Source organism: Dendropsophus ebraccatus, chromosome 12 (assembly GCF_027789765.1).
Source record: "Dendropsophus ebraccatus isolate aDenEbr1 chromosome 12, aDenEbr1.pat, whole genome shotgun sequence".
Taxonomy (NCBI): domain Eukaryota; kingdom Metazoa; phylum Chordata; class Amphibia; order Anura; family Hylidae; genus Dendropsophus; species Dendropsophus ebraccatus.
In genome coordinates, this window is record NC_091465.1 from 92,127,026 (window position 1) to 92,139,623 (window position 12,598).

The 12,598-nt window shown below is 46.0% G+C and overlaps 1 protein-coding gene across 1 annotated transcript in view; it reads left to right on the top strand.

Moving 5' to 3' along the window:
• Nucleotides 1-12,598, top strand: part of LOC138769948 (IgGFc-binding protein-like) — a 133,835-nt gene that overhangs the window by 114,884 nt on the left and 6,353 nt on the right. Inside the window, exons 33-35 of the mRNA XM_069948721.1 lie at nt 1-68; nt 190-760; nt 11,433-11,635. The exon at nt 1-68 is cut by the window's left edge and continues 501 nt beyond it. Of these exons, the coding sequence (XP_069804822.1) occupies nt 1-68; nt 190-760; nt 11,433-11,635 (842 nt within the window). The remainder of the gene's footprint in view (nt 69-189; nt 761-11,432; nt 11,636-12,598) is intronic.

The following is a 12,598-nucleotide window of genomic DNA, read 5'->3' on the forward strand; positions in this document are numbered from 1 at the left end:
AGTCAATCACCGTGACCTTAGGAAACCATGTCATACACCTGGAGAGAGGAAGAACCTGGACCATTGAGGTTAGTGGGACCAATACACTTGTAGTGACCCAATCCTGTCATCATCTACAAGAAGTTACATTATAAAAGAACATCTTATTCTTTCTTTTCTCTTCTTCTCTTTTCTTTCTTTCTATTTTAGGTGAACAGAGAGAAGTATAATGTCCCCTGTAAATCACATAACCAGGAGTATTGGGTAAACCAGGAAGGAAATAATGTGGTTATCCAGACCATCTATGGCTATAGGGTGTTATCCGACCAGCAATACTACGTCTCGGTCTGGGTCCCCAGCTCCTATAGCGGACGCACTGAAGGCCTCTGTGGTAATTTCAACAGGAACCCTAAAGATGACTTACGTCTTCAAAATGGCACCATTGTCAGCAACGTCTCATTACTAGCTGAGTCCTGGACAGTGGGGAGAGGTGGGCTGAGCTGCCGAGGATGTTCTGGCAGTCAGTGTCCGACCTGTAGTGAAGCTGCCACCATCGAAGCAAATTCTCCCAGCAAATGTGGAAGGATCACAGACCCGCAAGGAGCATTCAAGGAGTGCCATGCCTTGGTGCCTCCCGAAAGATATGCCCAGAGCTGTGTGTTTGATGTTTGTGCCAGGCGTGGTGGTGAGGAAGCTCTGTGTGCCAGTCTACAAGCCTACACAGCATTGTGCCAAGAAAAAGGAGCCAAGGTTGGGCAATGGAGGACTAACACCAGCTGCGGTAAGTCGTCTTCGTACCTTGCCTCGCCATCTTCAGCTGCCGTTATAGGGATCCCAGTTCCTAGAGATTCCACTTTTTTAAGGGTGCGTTCACACTGAGGAATTCTCGAGGAAAGTTTTCTGCTTTAAATTCCTCGCTTATTCACCTCTAAAAGAATATTATGTGTTCCAAATTATTATGCAAATAATATTTTCTCTTATTTTCCAAAATTTCCTATATGAATTGCAGTCATTGTAATTTTCTAGTCATCAACTATTCGAGTATAATTGAAAGGTTTTTGAACAAACTGCCTATGATAACAGTATATTTAAAAATATAAATAAAAACTCAAAATGCACTGAAAATACATGTTCTAAATAATTATGCAGCAGAGTTTTCAACCTTTTCATTTTTATTAGGAACAAAACCCTGGTGATTTGTGATATATAAGAATTAGCAGATTATTACAGACTGACATCACTTGAATATGAAAAAAAAATTCAATCGCACTGAAAGCCTTCAGGCCAAATCACTCACTATTGGGTCTCCACTGACCCTCCAATACAAATATCAGGAGAAAATAGTGAGGGTATATACGTGTAACACACGAGAGTACCTGAGTATAATAAGATGATAGTCCTCTTGTCGAGCGGGATACCCGTGTAGAAAGGAGTCCAAACACTGGTGCTGCTTTATTATTTAGCAATATACTCGGTACACTTTAGCTCACCGGCTGATCCACACACCCAAGCGTCCACCTGGTGTCCTGCGGACGTTTCGGAGGATAAGGCTCCTCCTTCCTCATGCGCAAGGACGTAGGGGGTGGAAGGTCTAATATATGCACGTCAGTAACAAAAATGCTACAATTTATCCATAACCTATATTAGTATTTATAATTATATATACATAGTGACTATTCATATATAATACGCATGATCATATAAGGAAGGAAAACGAAAACATCTCTAATCCTACAAAAATACTTTAAAGCTACATGTTTCATTGAGACCCTTTGGGCTCAATGTCTCAAGTTCAGTTACCCAAAATACTTCACGGCGAAGGAGATGTCTGCGGTTCTCCTCGCTGTCATTACATATCTCAAGTTGTTCAATTATTTGCCACCGCAAATCACAGATGTTATGTCGGTGTTCGGAGAAGTGTCGCGCCACTGTTGTTTCTCCGAAATCATTATTCAGATCTTCATAACTCTTTTCTTTTTCTTTCCTTGCTGTAAATCTCCTAATTGCAGATTTATGTTCGTTAAGTCTCAATTTAATCTGTCTGCTGGTTTGTCCCACATATCCCATACCGCATGGACATTTGAGCAAATATATCACATTGGCATCATTACAAGTAGGAAAGCCTTTGATTGGGTATTTTTTACCTTTCATTGGGTGACATAATTCGCCACCTCTGTATTGGAGGGTCAGTGGAGACCCAATAGTGAGTGATTTGGCCTGAAGGCTTTCAGTGCGATTGAATTTTTTTCTCATATTCAAGTTGTTATTTCCACTTGAGTCCAGTGTGTGGGCTTATTGTTGCACAAGTGTGAATTATGTCATTTGACGAAATCGCTAAGCTCACAGATAGTAAGGCTGAAGTTTTTTCATTCACCCAAGATGATCGTTTAAATATACTATCTCAAGCTACGACAGCTGGCTACACTCTTGCAAACGCTAAAGATCAATGCAAGATCGATTATACTAAACAACTTGAGACCTTAAAAAAGAAACATCTAAGTCTCGTATTACATGCTTCCACCATGACCGAATATTTAAAGGTACAGCGTATTCCGAGAGGCCTGCGATGTAAGCTATCTCCTATTTTATTACATGATGATGCAGTATACCACCAACGATGGTACGCATTAAATAATCAACACTCTTTAGATCTAATGCTGCTGACCGTCAAGCATCTCCAAACCGCGATAGAAAAAGTGAATATTGAAATAAACGAGACAGAAAAAATAATCAAGGATAAAAAACAGTCGCTGAATGTCAGAAAATCAGTGACGATCTGAATGATTCCATAGACAGACTGAGAAATACCATCCTGCAAGGTAAAATCTCTAAATTCGAGCGGGATACCCGGGATTATATGTTAAACCGTGTTTACACTTGGGCAGAGGAGAGACGGTTTGCCAGACGTGAAAAATTACGAAGCGATAAATCAGACGCATCAAGTGAATACTCTACCGATGTGTCCAATACAGGGGGACATCAAACAAGTGTTAAAGGAGGCTATAAAAAATCTCAACGTTTTTTAGGCAAGAAACCCAACAACAAGGACACCACCGAGGAGTCGGAAAGCAGTGTACAATCGGAGGAGGGGACCTCACAGAGAGAAACAAGCTCAAAAACCAAACAAAAATCAAAAGAAAAAATAAAGAGAAAGTAACATGTGTAAATCAGAAAATTTGGTGGTCAATATCTTCGATAGACCACTTAATGCAACAGAAATCAAAGTGTTAAATAAAGGACTGGGCTTTGTACCTACCAAGGACATATCGGAATTCGATTTTCTTGTAGATCTATATAAATTTTGTAGAACACTAAGATTGAAAGTGCATTTTTATGATGTGAAAAGACATGAAAGAAGTGTTTCATCTCCACTGGATGTAGTGCCACTTACACTGTTTAAAAAAAGCGCATATGATCCTCATGTGAACAATGACTCATTATCTATGTTTGAACGTATGGTCGCACAAGACGTGCGGACTCATTGGGATCAGGTGCCGAAGGTGCATGCAAACTTAACTAAAGCGGAGTATGAAGCCCTACGTGGACTTGAGGAGGATTCATCCATTATTATCAAAAGGGCGGACAAGGGAGGTGCGATTGTGGTGCAGAATCGCACCTCCTATGTCCTAGAAGCAATGCGGCAATTGTCTGACACCAATGTTTATGTTAAGTTGAAAAGTGACCCTACCAGAGAATTTAAAAGGATTGTTGACACATATGTAGAGGAGGCAGCTACAGCAGGTGTAATTAGTGTAAGAACAATGAAAGCTCTTTGTGTGGATTCTCCACGGGTACCCGTGCTTTACTTGTTGCCTAAGATCCACAAGGACTGCAGCAGTCCACCCGGCCGACCCATCGTGTCTGGGTCCGGGTCATTGCTGCAGTCCTTGTCAATGTATGTGGATTCTTTTTTGCAGGAAATTGTTAGAAGTTTGGATCGCTGTCTCTCTGACACAGGACAATTCTTGGATGTAATGGAGACCGTCCCTTGTGAAGGGGTAACATTTTTATGCACCTTAGACGTGCAAAGTTTATATACTAATATCCCCCAAAATGAGGGATTGTACTGCGTCAGAGAACAGTTATGTAAAAATGCCCGACTAAGCAACAGCATGATCGGTTTTCTAATGGGACTGTTAGATTTGGTCTTATCGAAGAATTATTTCAGATTTGATGAGGAGTTTTTTTTTGCAGAAGCATGGAGTTTCGATGGGGTCCTCCGTGGCTCCGAGCCTCGCAAATATCTTCATGCATAATTTTGAAGAACAATACGTAATGAGTAATTTGCCAACATCGTCCAGATGGGTTCGCTATGTGGACGATGTTTGCTTAATATGGACAGAGAGTGAACAAGCTCTTCTAGAGTTTGTGGAAAAAATGTATTCATGTCACCCATCTATCAAATTCACTTTAGAACATGATAAAGATGTCATCCATTTCCTAGATGTGGAGGCCAAAAGGAGTGATGATAGATTTGAAACTACACTGTATTCTAAACCTACTGACAGGAACAACATATTGCTTAAAACTAGTCAGCATGCCCCTCACGTTTTTAAAAGTCTCCCTAAATCCCAGTACATTAGAGCTAAAAGGATCTCTAGCTCTCGAAGTGAATACAGAAAAAACGCAAAAAAACTAACAAAAAAGTTCTTAGAAAGGGGGTATAAAAAACGTGACCTAGAGAGAATCAGTAGAGAAATAGATAGATTGAATAGAGTAGAGGTGAGGAGACGTAAGAAGAATAACACAAAGAAAAAGGAGAATAAATTACTATACAGTATGACATACGATCAAACGTGCAGTTATGAAACACTGGAAGCTGTCAAGCAGCGATCCTAAATATGGCTCTGAATTTAAAGAAAAACCTACTTTCTGCTACAGGAAAAATAAATTACTAGGGAACAGGTTGGTTAGAAGTGACATAAAGAAAAAGAAAAAAGACAGACAGACATTTTTAGCAGCAGCACCTTTGCTTGTATGAAATGCCAACATTGTAATAGCATTATCAGAGGTGGCGAATTATGTCACCCAATGAAAGGTAAAAAATACCCAATCAAAGGCTTTCCTACTTGTAATGATGCCAATGTGATATATTTGCTCAAATGTCCATGCGGTATGGGATATGTGGGACAAACCAGCAGACAGATTAAATTGAGACTTAACGAACATAAATCTGCAATTAGGAGATTTACAGCAAGGAAAGAAAAGAGTTATGAAGATCTGAATAATGATTTCGGAGAAACAACAGTGGCACGACACTTCTCCGAACACCGACATAACATCTGTGATTTGCGGTGGCAAATAATTGAACAACTTGAGATATGTAATGACAGCGAGGAGAACCGCAGACATCTCCTTCGCCGTGAAGTATTTTGGGTAACTGAACTTGAGACATTGAGCCCAAAGGGTCTCAATGAAACATGTAGCTTTAAAGTATTTTTGTAGGATTAGAGATGTTTTCGTTTTCCTTCCTTATATGATCATGCGTATAATATATGAATAGTCACTATGTATATATAATTATAAATACTAATATAGGTTATGGATAAATTGTAGCATTTTTGTTACTGACGTGCATATATTAGACCTTCCACCCCCTACGTCCTTGCGCATGAGGAAGGAGGAGCCTTATCCTCCGAAACGTCCGCAGGACACCAGGTGGACGCTTGGGTGTGTGGATCAGCCGGTGAGCTAAAGTGTACCGAGTATATTGCTAAATAATAAAGCAGCACCAGTGTTTGGACTCCTTTCTACACGGGTATCCCGCTCGACAAGAGGACTATCATCTTATTATACTCAGGTACTCTCGTGTGTTACACGTATATACCCTCACTATTTTCTCCTGATATTAGACTGACATCACTTCTCTGGTCTATGATGTCTTCTCGGGGATGTTCCATCTGCACAGAGGAGCCTTGTAGGACACAAGCTGCCGATCTCTCCTCCATTGAATTTGTCCGTTTTTGGATGGTTTCTGCTTCAATTGTTTTGCATGAGGACAGAATCCCCTCCCAGAGCTGCTGCTTAGATGTAGACTGCCTCCCTCCATCATAGACTGCCTCCCTCCACCATAGATTGCCTCCCTCCCTCCATCATACACTGCCTCCTTCCATCATAGACTGCCTCCCTCCATCATAGACTGCCTCCCTCCACCATAGATTGCCTCCCTCCCTCCATCATACACTGCCTCCCTCCATCATAGACTACCTCCCTCCATCATAGACTGCCTCCCTCCATCATAGACTGCCTCCCTCCATCATAGACCGCCTCCCTCCATCATAGACCGCCTCCCTCCATCATAGACCGCCTCCCTCCATCATAGACTGCCGCCCTCCACCATAGGCTGCCTCCCTCCATCATAGACTGCCTCCCTCCATCATAGACTGCCTCCCTCCATCACAGACTGCCTCACTCCATCATAGACTACCTCCCTCCGTCATAGACTGCCTCCCTCCATCATAGACTGCCTCCCTCCATCATAGACTGCCTCCCTCCATCATAGACTGCTTTGCTCCCTCCCTCCATCATAGACTGCTTTGCTCCCTCCCTTCATCATAGACTGCTTCGCTCCCTCCATCATAGACTGCCTCCCTCCCTCCATCATAGACTGCCTCCCTCCATCATGGACCGCCTCCCTCCATAATAGACTGCCTCCCTCCAACATAGACTGAGTCCCTCCATCATAGACTGCCTCCCTCCACCATAGACTGCCTCCCTCCACCATAGACCGCTTCCCTCCATCATAGACAGCCTTCCTCCATCATAGACCGCCTCCCTCCATCATAGACTGCCGCCCTCCACCATAGGCTGCCTCCCTCCATCATAGACTGCCTCCCTCCATCATAGACTGCCTCCCTCCATCACAGACTGCCTCACTCCATCATAGACTACCTCCCTCCGTCATAGACTGCCTCCCTCCATCATAGACTGCCTCCCTCCATCATAGACTGCCTCCCTCCATCATAGACTGCTTTGCTCCCTCCCTCCATCATAGACTGCTTTGCTCCCTCCCTTCATCATAGACTGCTTCGCTCCCTCCATCATAGACTGCCTCCCTCCCTCTATCATAGACTGCCTCCCTCCATCATGGACCGCCTCCCTCCATAATAGACTGCCTCCCTCCAACATAGACTGAGTCCCTCCATCATAGACTGCCTCCCTCCACCATAGACTGCCTCCCTCCACCATAGACCGCTTCCCTCCATCATAGACAGCCTTCCTCCATCATAGACAGCCTCCCTTCCTCCATCATAGACAGCCTCCCTTCCTCCGTCATAGACTGCCTCCCTCCATCATAGACTGACTCCCTCCATCATAGACTGCCTCCCTCCATCATAGACACTCCTTTTTATGATGCTCCCAAGGTTCTCCATGGGGTTTAGGTCAGGGGAGCATGAAGGCCACACCATAAGTTTGTCCCTTTTTATGCCCATAGCGGCCAGAGATGCAGATGTGTTACTTGCAGCATGAGACATTGGTGCATTATCATGCAGGAGAATCCTCTTGCTGCGGCATGCACGCTTCTTCTTCTTGAACCATGGCAGGAAGTGGTGTGTGAGAGACTCTACATACATTATGGAGTTCATCTTTACCCATTCAGGGATCCTAAAGGGGCTGACAATCTCTCTCCCCATGATTGCAGCCCAAAACATTAGTCCACCTCCTCCTTGCCGTGTTTGCATGGGGTGTCCATCAGCCAGCCATCCTCCACTCCATCCATCAGGACCATTGAGCCTTGCACGGCACTCACCAGCCATCCTCCACTCCATCCATCTGGACCATCGTTGCACGGCACTCACCAGCCATCCTCCACTCCATACATCTGGACCATCATTCCACGGCACTCACCAGCCATCCTCCACTCCATACATCGGACCATCGTTCCACGGCACTCACCTGCCATCCTCCACTCCATCCATCAGGACCATTGAGCCTTGCACGACACTCACCAGCCATCCTCCACTCCATCCATCTGGACCATCGTTGCACGGCACTCACCAGCCATCCTCCACTCCATCCATCTGGACCATCGTTGCACGGCACTCACCAGCTATCCTCCACTCCATCCATCTGGACCATCATTGCACGGCACTCACCAGCCATCTTCCACTCCATCCATCTGGACCATCATTGCACGGCACTCACCTGCCATCCTCCACTCCATCCATCAGGACCATTGAGCCTTGCACGGCACTCACCAGCCATCCTCCACTCCATCCATCTGGACCATCGTTGCACGGCACTCACCAGCCATCCTCCACTCCATCCATCTGGACCATTGTTGCACGGCACTCACCAGCCATCCTCCACTCCATCCATCAGGACCATTGAGCCTTGCACGGCACTCACCAGCCATCCTCCACTCCATCCATCTGGACCATCGTTGCACGGCACTCACCAGCCATCCTCCACTCCATCCCTCTGGACCATCGTTCCACGGCACTCACCTGCCATCCTCCACTCCATCCATCAGGACCATTGAGCCTTGCACGGCACTCACCAGCCATCCTCCACTCCATCCATCTGGACCATCGTTGCACGGCACTCACCAGCTATCCTCCACTCCATCCATCTGGACCATCATTGCACGGCACTCACCAGCCATCTTCCACTCCATCCATCTGGACCATCATTGCACGGCACTCACCTGCCATCCTCCACTCCATCCATCAGGACCATTGAGCCTTGCACGGCACTCACCAGCCATCCTCCACTCCATCCATCTGGACCATCGTTGCACGGCACTCACCAGCCATCCTCCACTCCATCCATCTGGACCATTGTTGCACGGCACTCACCTGCCATCCTCCACTCCATCCATCAGGACCATTGAGCCTTGCACGGCACTCACCAGCCATCCTCCACTCCATCCATCTGGACCATCGTTGCACGGCACTCACCAGCCATCCTCCACTCCATCCATCTGGACCATCGTTCCACGGCACTCACCTGCCATCCTCCACTCCATCCATCAGGACCATTGAGCCTTGCACGGCACTCACCAGCCATCCTCCACTCCATCCATCTGGACCATCGTTGCACGGCACTCACCAGCCATCCTCCACTCCATCCATCTGGACCATCATTGCACGGCACTCACCAGCCATCCTCCACTCCATCCATCTGGACCATCATTGCACGGCACTCACCTGCCATCCTCCACTCCATCCATCAGGACCATTGAGCCTTGCACGGCACTCACCAGCCATCCTCCACTCCATCCATCTGGACCATCGTTGCACGGCACTCACCAGCCATCCTCCACTCCATCCATCTGGACCATTGTTGCACGGCACTCACCTGCCATCCTCCACTCCATCCATCAGGACCATTGAGCCTTGCACGGCACTCACCAGCCATCCTCCACTCCATCCATCTGGACCATTGTTGCACGGCACTCACCTGCCATCCTCCACTCCATCCATCAGGACCATTGAGCCTTGCACGGCACTCACCAGCCATCCTCCACTCCATCCATCTGGACCATCGTTGCACGGCACTCACCAGCCATCCTCCACTCCATCCATCTGGACCATCGTTCCACGGCACTCACCTGCCATCCTCCACTCCATCCATCAGGACCATTGAGCCTTGCACGGCACTCACCAGCCATCCTCCACTCCATCCACCTGGACCATCGTTGCACGGCACTCACCAGCCATCCTCCACTCCATCCATCTGGACCATCGTTGCACGGCACTCACCAGCCATCCTCCACTCCATCCATCTGGACCATTGTTGCACGGCACTCATCGGTCAGTCTTCGTGTATTGTTTGGTCCACTGGAGCCATTTCTGCTTGTGTACGTGGATAGAGGAGGTGGACAGGATTACGCACAGCTGCAGACCTCTGAAGGACCCTGCATCTTGTTGTTTTGGGGGACATCGTTGTTCGGGAACGTTGGAGGAACGTTGTCTGCTGCTATGACAAGGCATTTTTGCAGCTGCTCTTTTAACCTGAAGTAATTGCCTGTTGGAAATAGTCCGCCATTCTCCCTTCTCAGTGTGCACACGTGTGTGCTGGGAATCAGCGACATACTTCTTGTGGGATGATCACCATGAAGTGTCTTGGCCGTGGTGATTGTAGTCAGGCCGTGACCTAAACACTCCACAATTTGTTGCTTCTCAGCAGCTGACAGGTCCTTTTTCTTTCCCATTTTGGCTCAAAATGTAGGCTGCCTAATAATGTGGGACAGCCTTCTTAGGTAGTCTTGGCTTTAATTGGACACACCTGCCAAACTAATTAGCACAGGTGTCTGCAATTGCTTTCAGTGATATAAAGAGCCCGGACACCCATCACCATCAATGAGTTTAACTAACAAACCAAAAAATTCTTACCTTAACACTCCTAAACACTTTTTGCATAATAATTTGGAACATATTGTAGGAGCAGAATCGGAGGTGAATGTGAGCAGAATTCGTGCAGAATTTGAGCAGAATGCAAGGAGAATTTAAGCCCCCATTGACTTCTATAGGATTTCTGTAGCAGAATCCGCCCAAAGAATTGACATGTCATTTCCGTGAATGGAGAACGGCGGCAGCGGACGCGCGCGCCCTCTCACTGACTCAAAGCAGGACACTGAGCACAGCGGGATTCCGTCGTTCTTGCTCAGTGTAAATGGGGCCTTTGGGCGGAGGGCGGATCAGCGGCAGAAAATTCTGCACAGAAATTCTGCAGCGTGAACAACAGAATGAAAATCCCATTGAACACAATGGGACATTGCTCTGTACATATTTTACGGGAGGAATTTCAAGCTGAAATAAGATCGGATTCCTCTTCAATTCCTTGCCTAATTCCTCACCTATTCCTGTCCGCTTCCTCCCCTCTTCCCTCAAATAAATTACATGTCACTTATTTGATCGGAGAGCGGTGGCAGCGGAGGAGCGAGCACACTATCATTCACTCTCTCATTCCCTCAAAGCAGGACACTGAGCATGCTGTTCTTGCTCAGTGTGAACAGGGCCTTTGGGAGAAATCATTTTACCGCTCTATGTGGCTTCTAGATCCAGTACTTTATGAATCTTCTGCTTAGGATAATCGCTTTTTTGTTAAACATTTCCTCAATAATTAGTTGATGCCAGGGCGTCCTTGCTGACTACAAGCTGTAGACTGCCAGCAGGTCCCCAATGACCTCGCGGCACCACTGCCCATAGAGTGATGGACTACACAGAGTCTATTGAAGCTAATGGGCTGTTTGTACAGTGCACTGGTGTCTAATCATTGGCTCCGGAGCAACATGCGACTTGTGGGCCCAGACTGTGAGTCCCAAATGGTCACCATATGCATATTGTAGACATAGCGCCAACCAGTGCCTTTAGGAGTTCAACCATGCCTCCAACCAGGGCTAATGTGTGATCCTGGACCTTGATTCTTTAGAACACTAAGGAGCCCATGTAGCGGTGGTGGCTCCATCCATTGTGCCTAATGGTCATGTTATCTTCTTCTTTTCCCAGCAGCCCCATCGTGTCCAGCCAACAGTCTCTATAAATCCTGCACCAAGACCTGTCCCTTTACCTGCTCCAGTCTCCTGGCTCCGAGCACCTGCACTGACAGATGCTACGAGGGTTGTCAGTGTGACGCTGGATATAGGTTCGACGGGGAGAAGTGTGTTACACTGGACAAATGTGGATGTAACTATAATGGACGATACGTGAAGGTAAGAAAAAACCTCTCTCATGTGTGACCAAATACTGTTATATGAAGATGTATGGAGGCAACCACTCTATGATGGAGTATATAGCTAGTATGATATACACACGTACACACAAGGAAGCACATCACCAATGGCATGAAGTTCCCTGCATGTTGGGAGCTTAGGTCTTATAATTGGAGAAGGTTATGAGGTTCGACCCCTATAGGGTGTAATTCTCCTTATACTGTATAATAAGAAGAACAATACAGACTAGTAAGTAGCCTGAGATGGAGAATGAATATGGTGGTGTGGGAGCCGCCAAGTCTTAGGGGCCTATTCCACGGAGCAATAACACAGGTCAACAGCCAAAAAGGTTCCGACATGAAAACAGTTGAACTTAACTAATTTTTGGGCGCTGAGATCAAAAATGATGTTCAAAAAAATGTCCACGATATAGACGCACTTTCTATACTTCTCACAGCCTGTGATACATTACTAGGAAAAGTTTGCATCATCAGTATTGCATCATCAACTGGTATATTGCATCATCTTAGAATGACCAATAGTTATGGTATAAAGCTAGGTTCACACTGCGTTTTTGCTATCCGTGTTTTCCATCCGTTTTTTGCGAAAAACGGATGAAAAAAACATGCATTTGTGTGCATCCATTTTAATCTGCTTTTCCATTGACTTCCATTAAAAAAAAAAACAAAAAACGGATCCGTTTTTTTTTAACGGACACAAAAGTAGTGTCAACACTACTTTTGTGTCCGTTAAAAAAGCGGATCCGTTTCGATACGTTTTTTTTTTTTTTTTAATGGAAGTCAATGGAAAAACGGATCAAAATGGATGCACACAAATGCATTTGTTTTTCATCCATTTTTAGCAAAAAACAGATGAAAAAAAACAGATTGCAAAAACGCAGTGTGAACCCAGCCTAAGGTATGGGGGTAAATGGAAGCCATCAATGTTTGCAGATTACTTTTG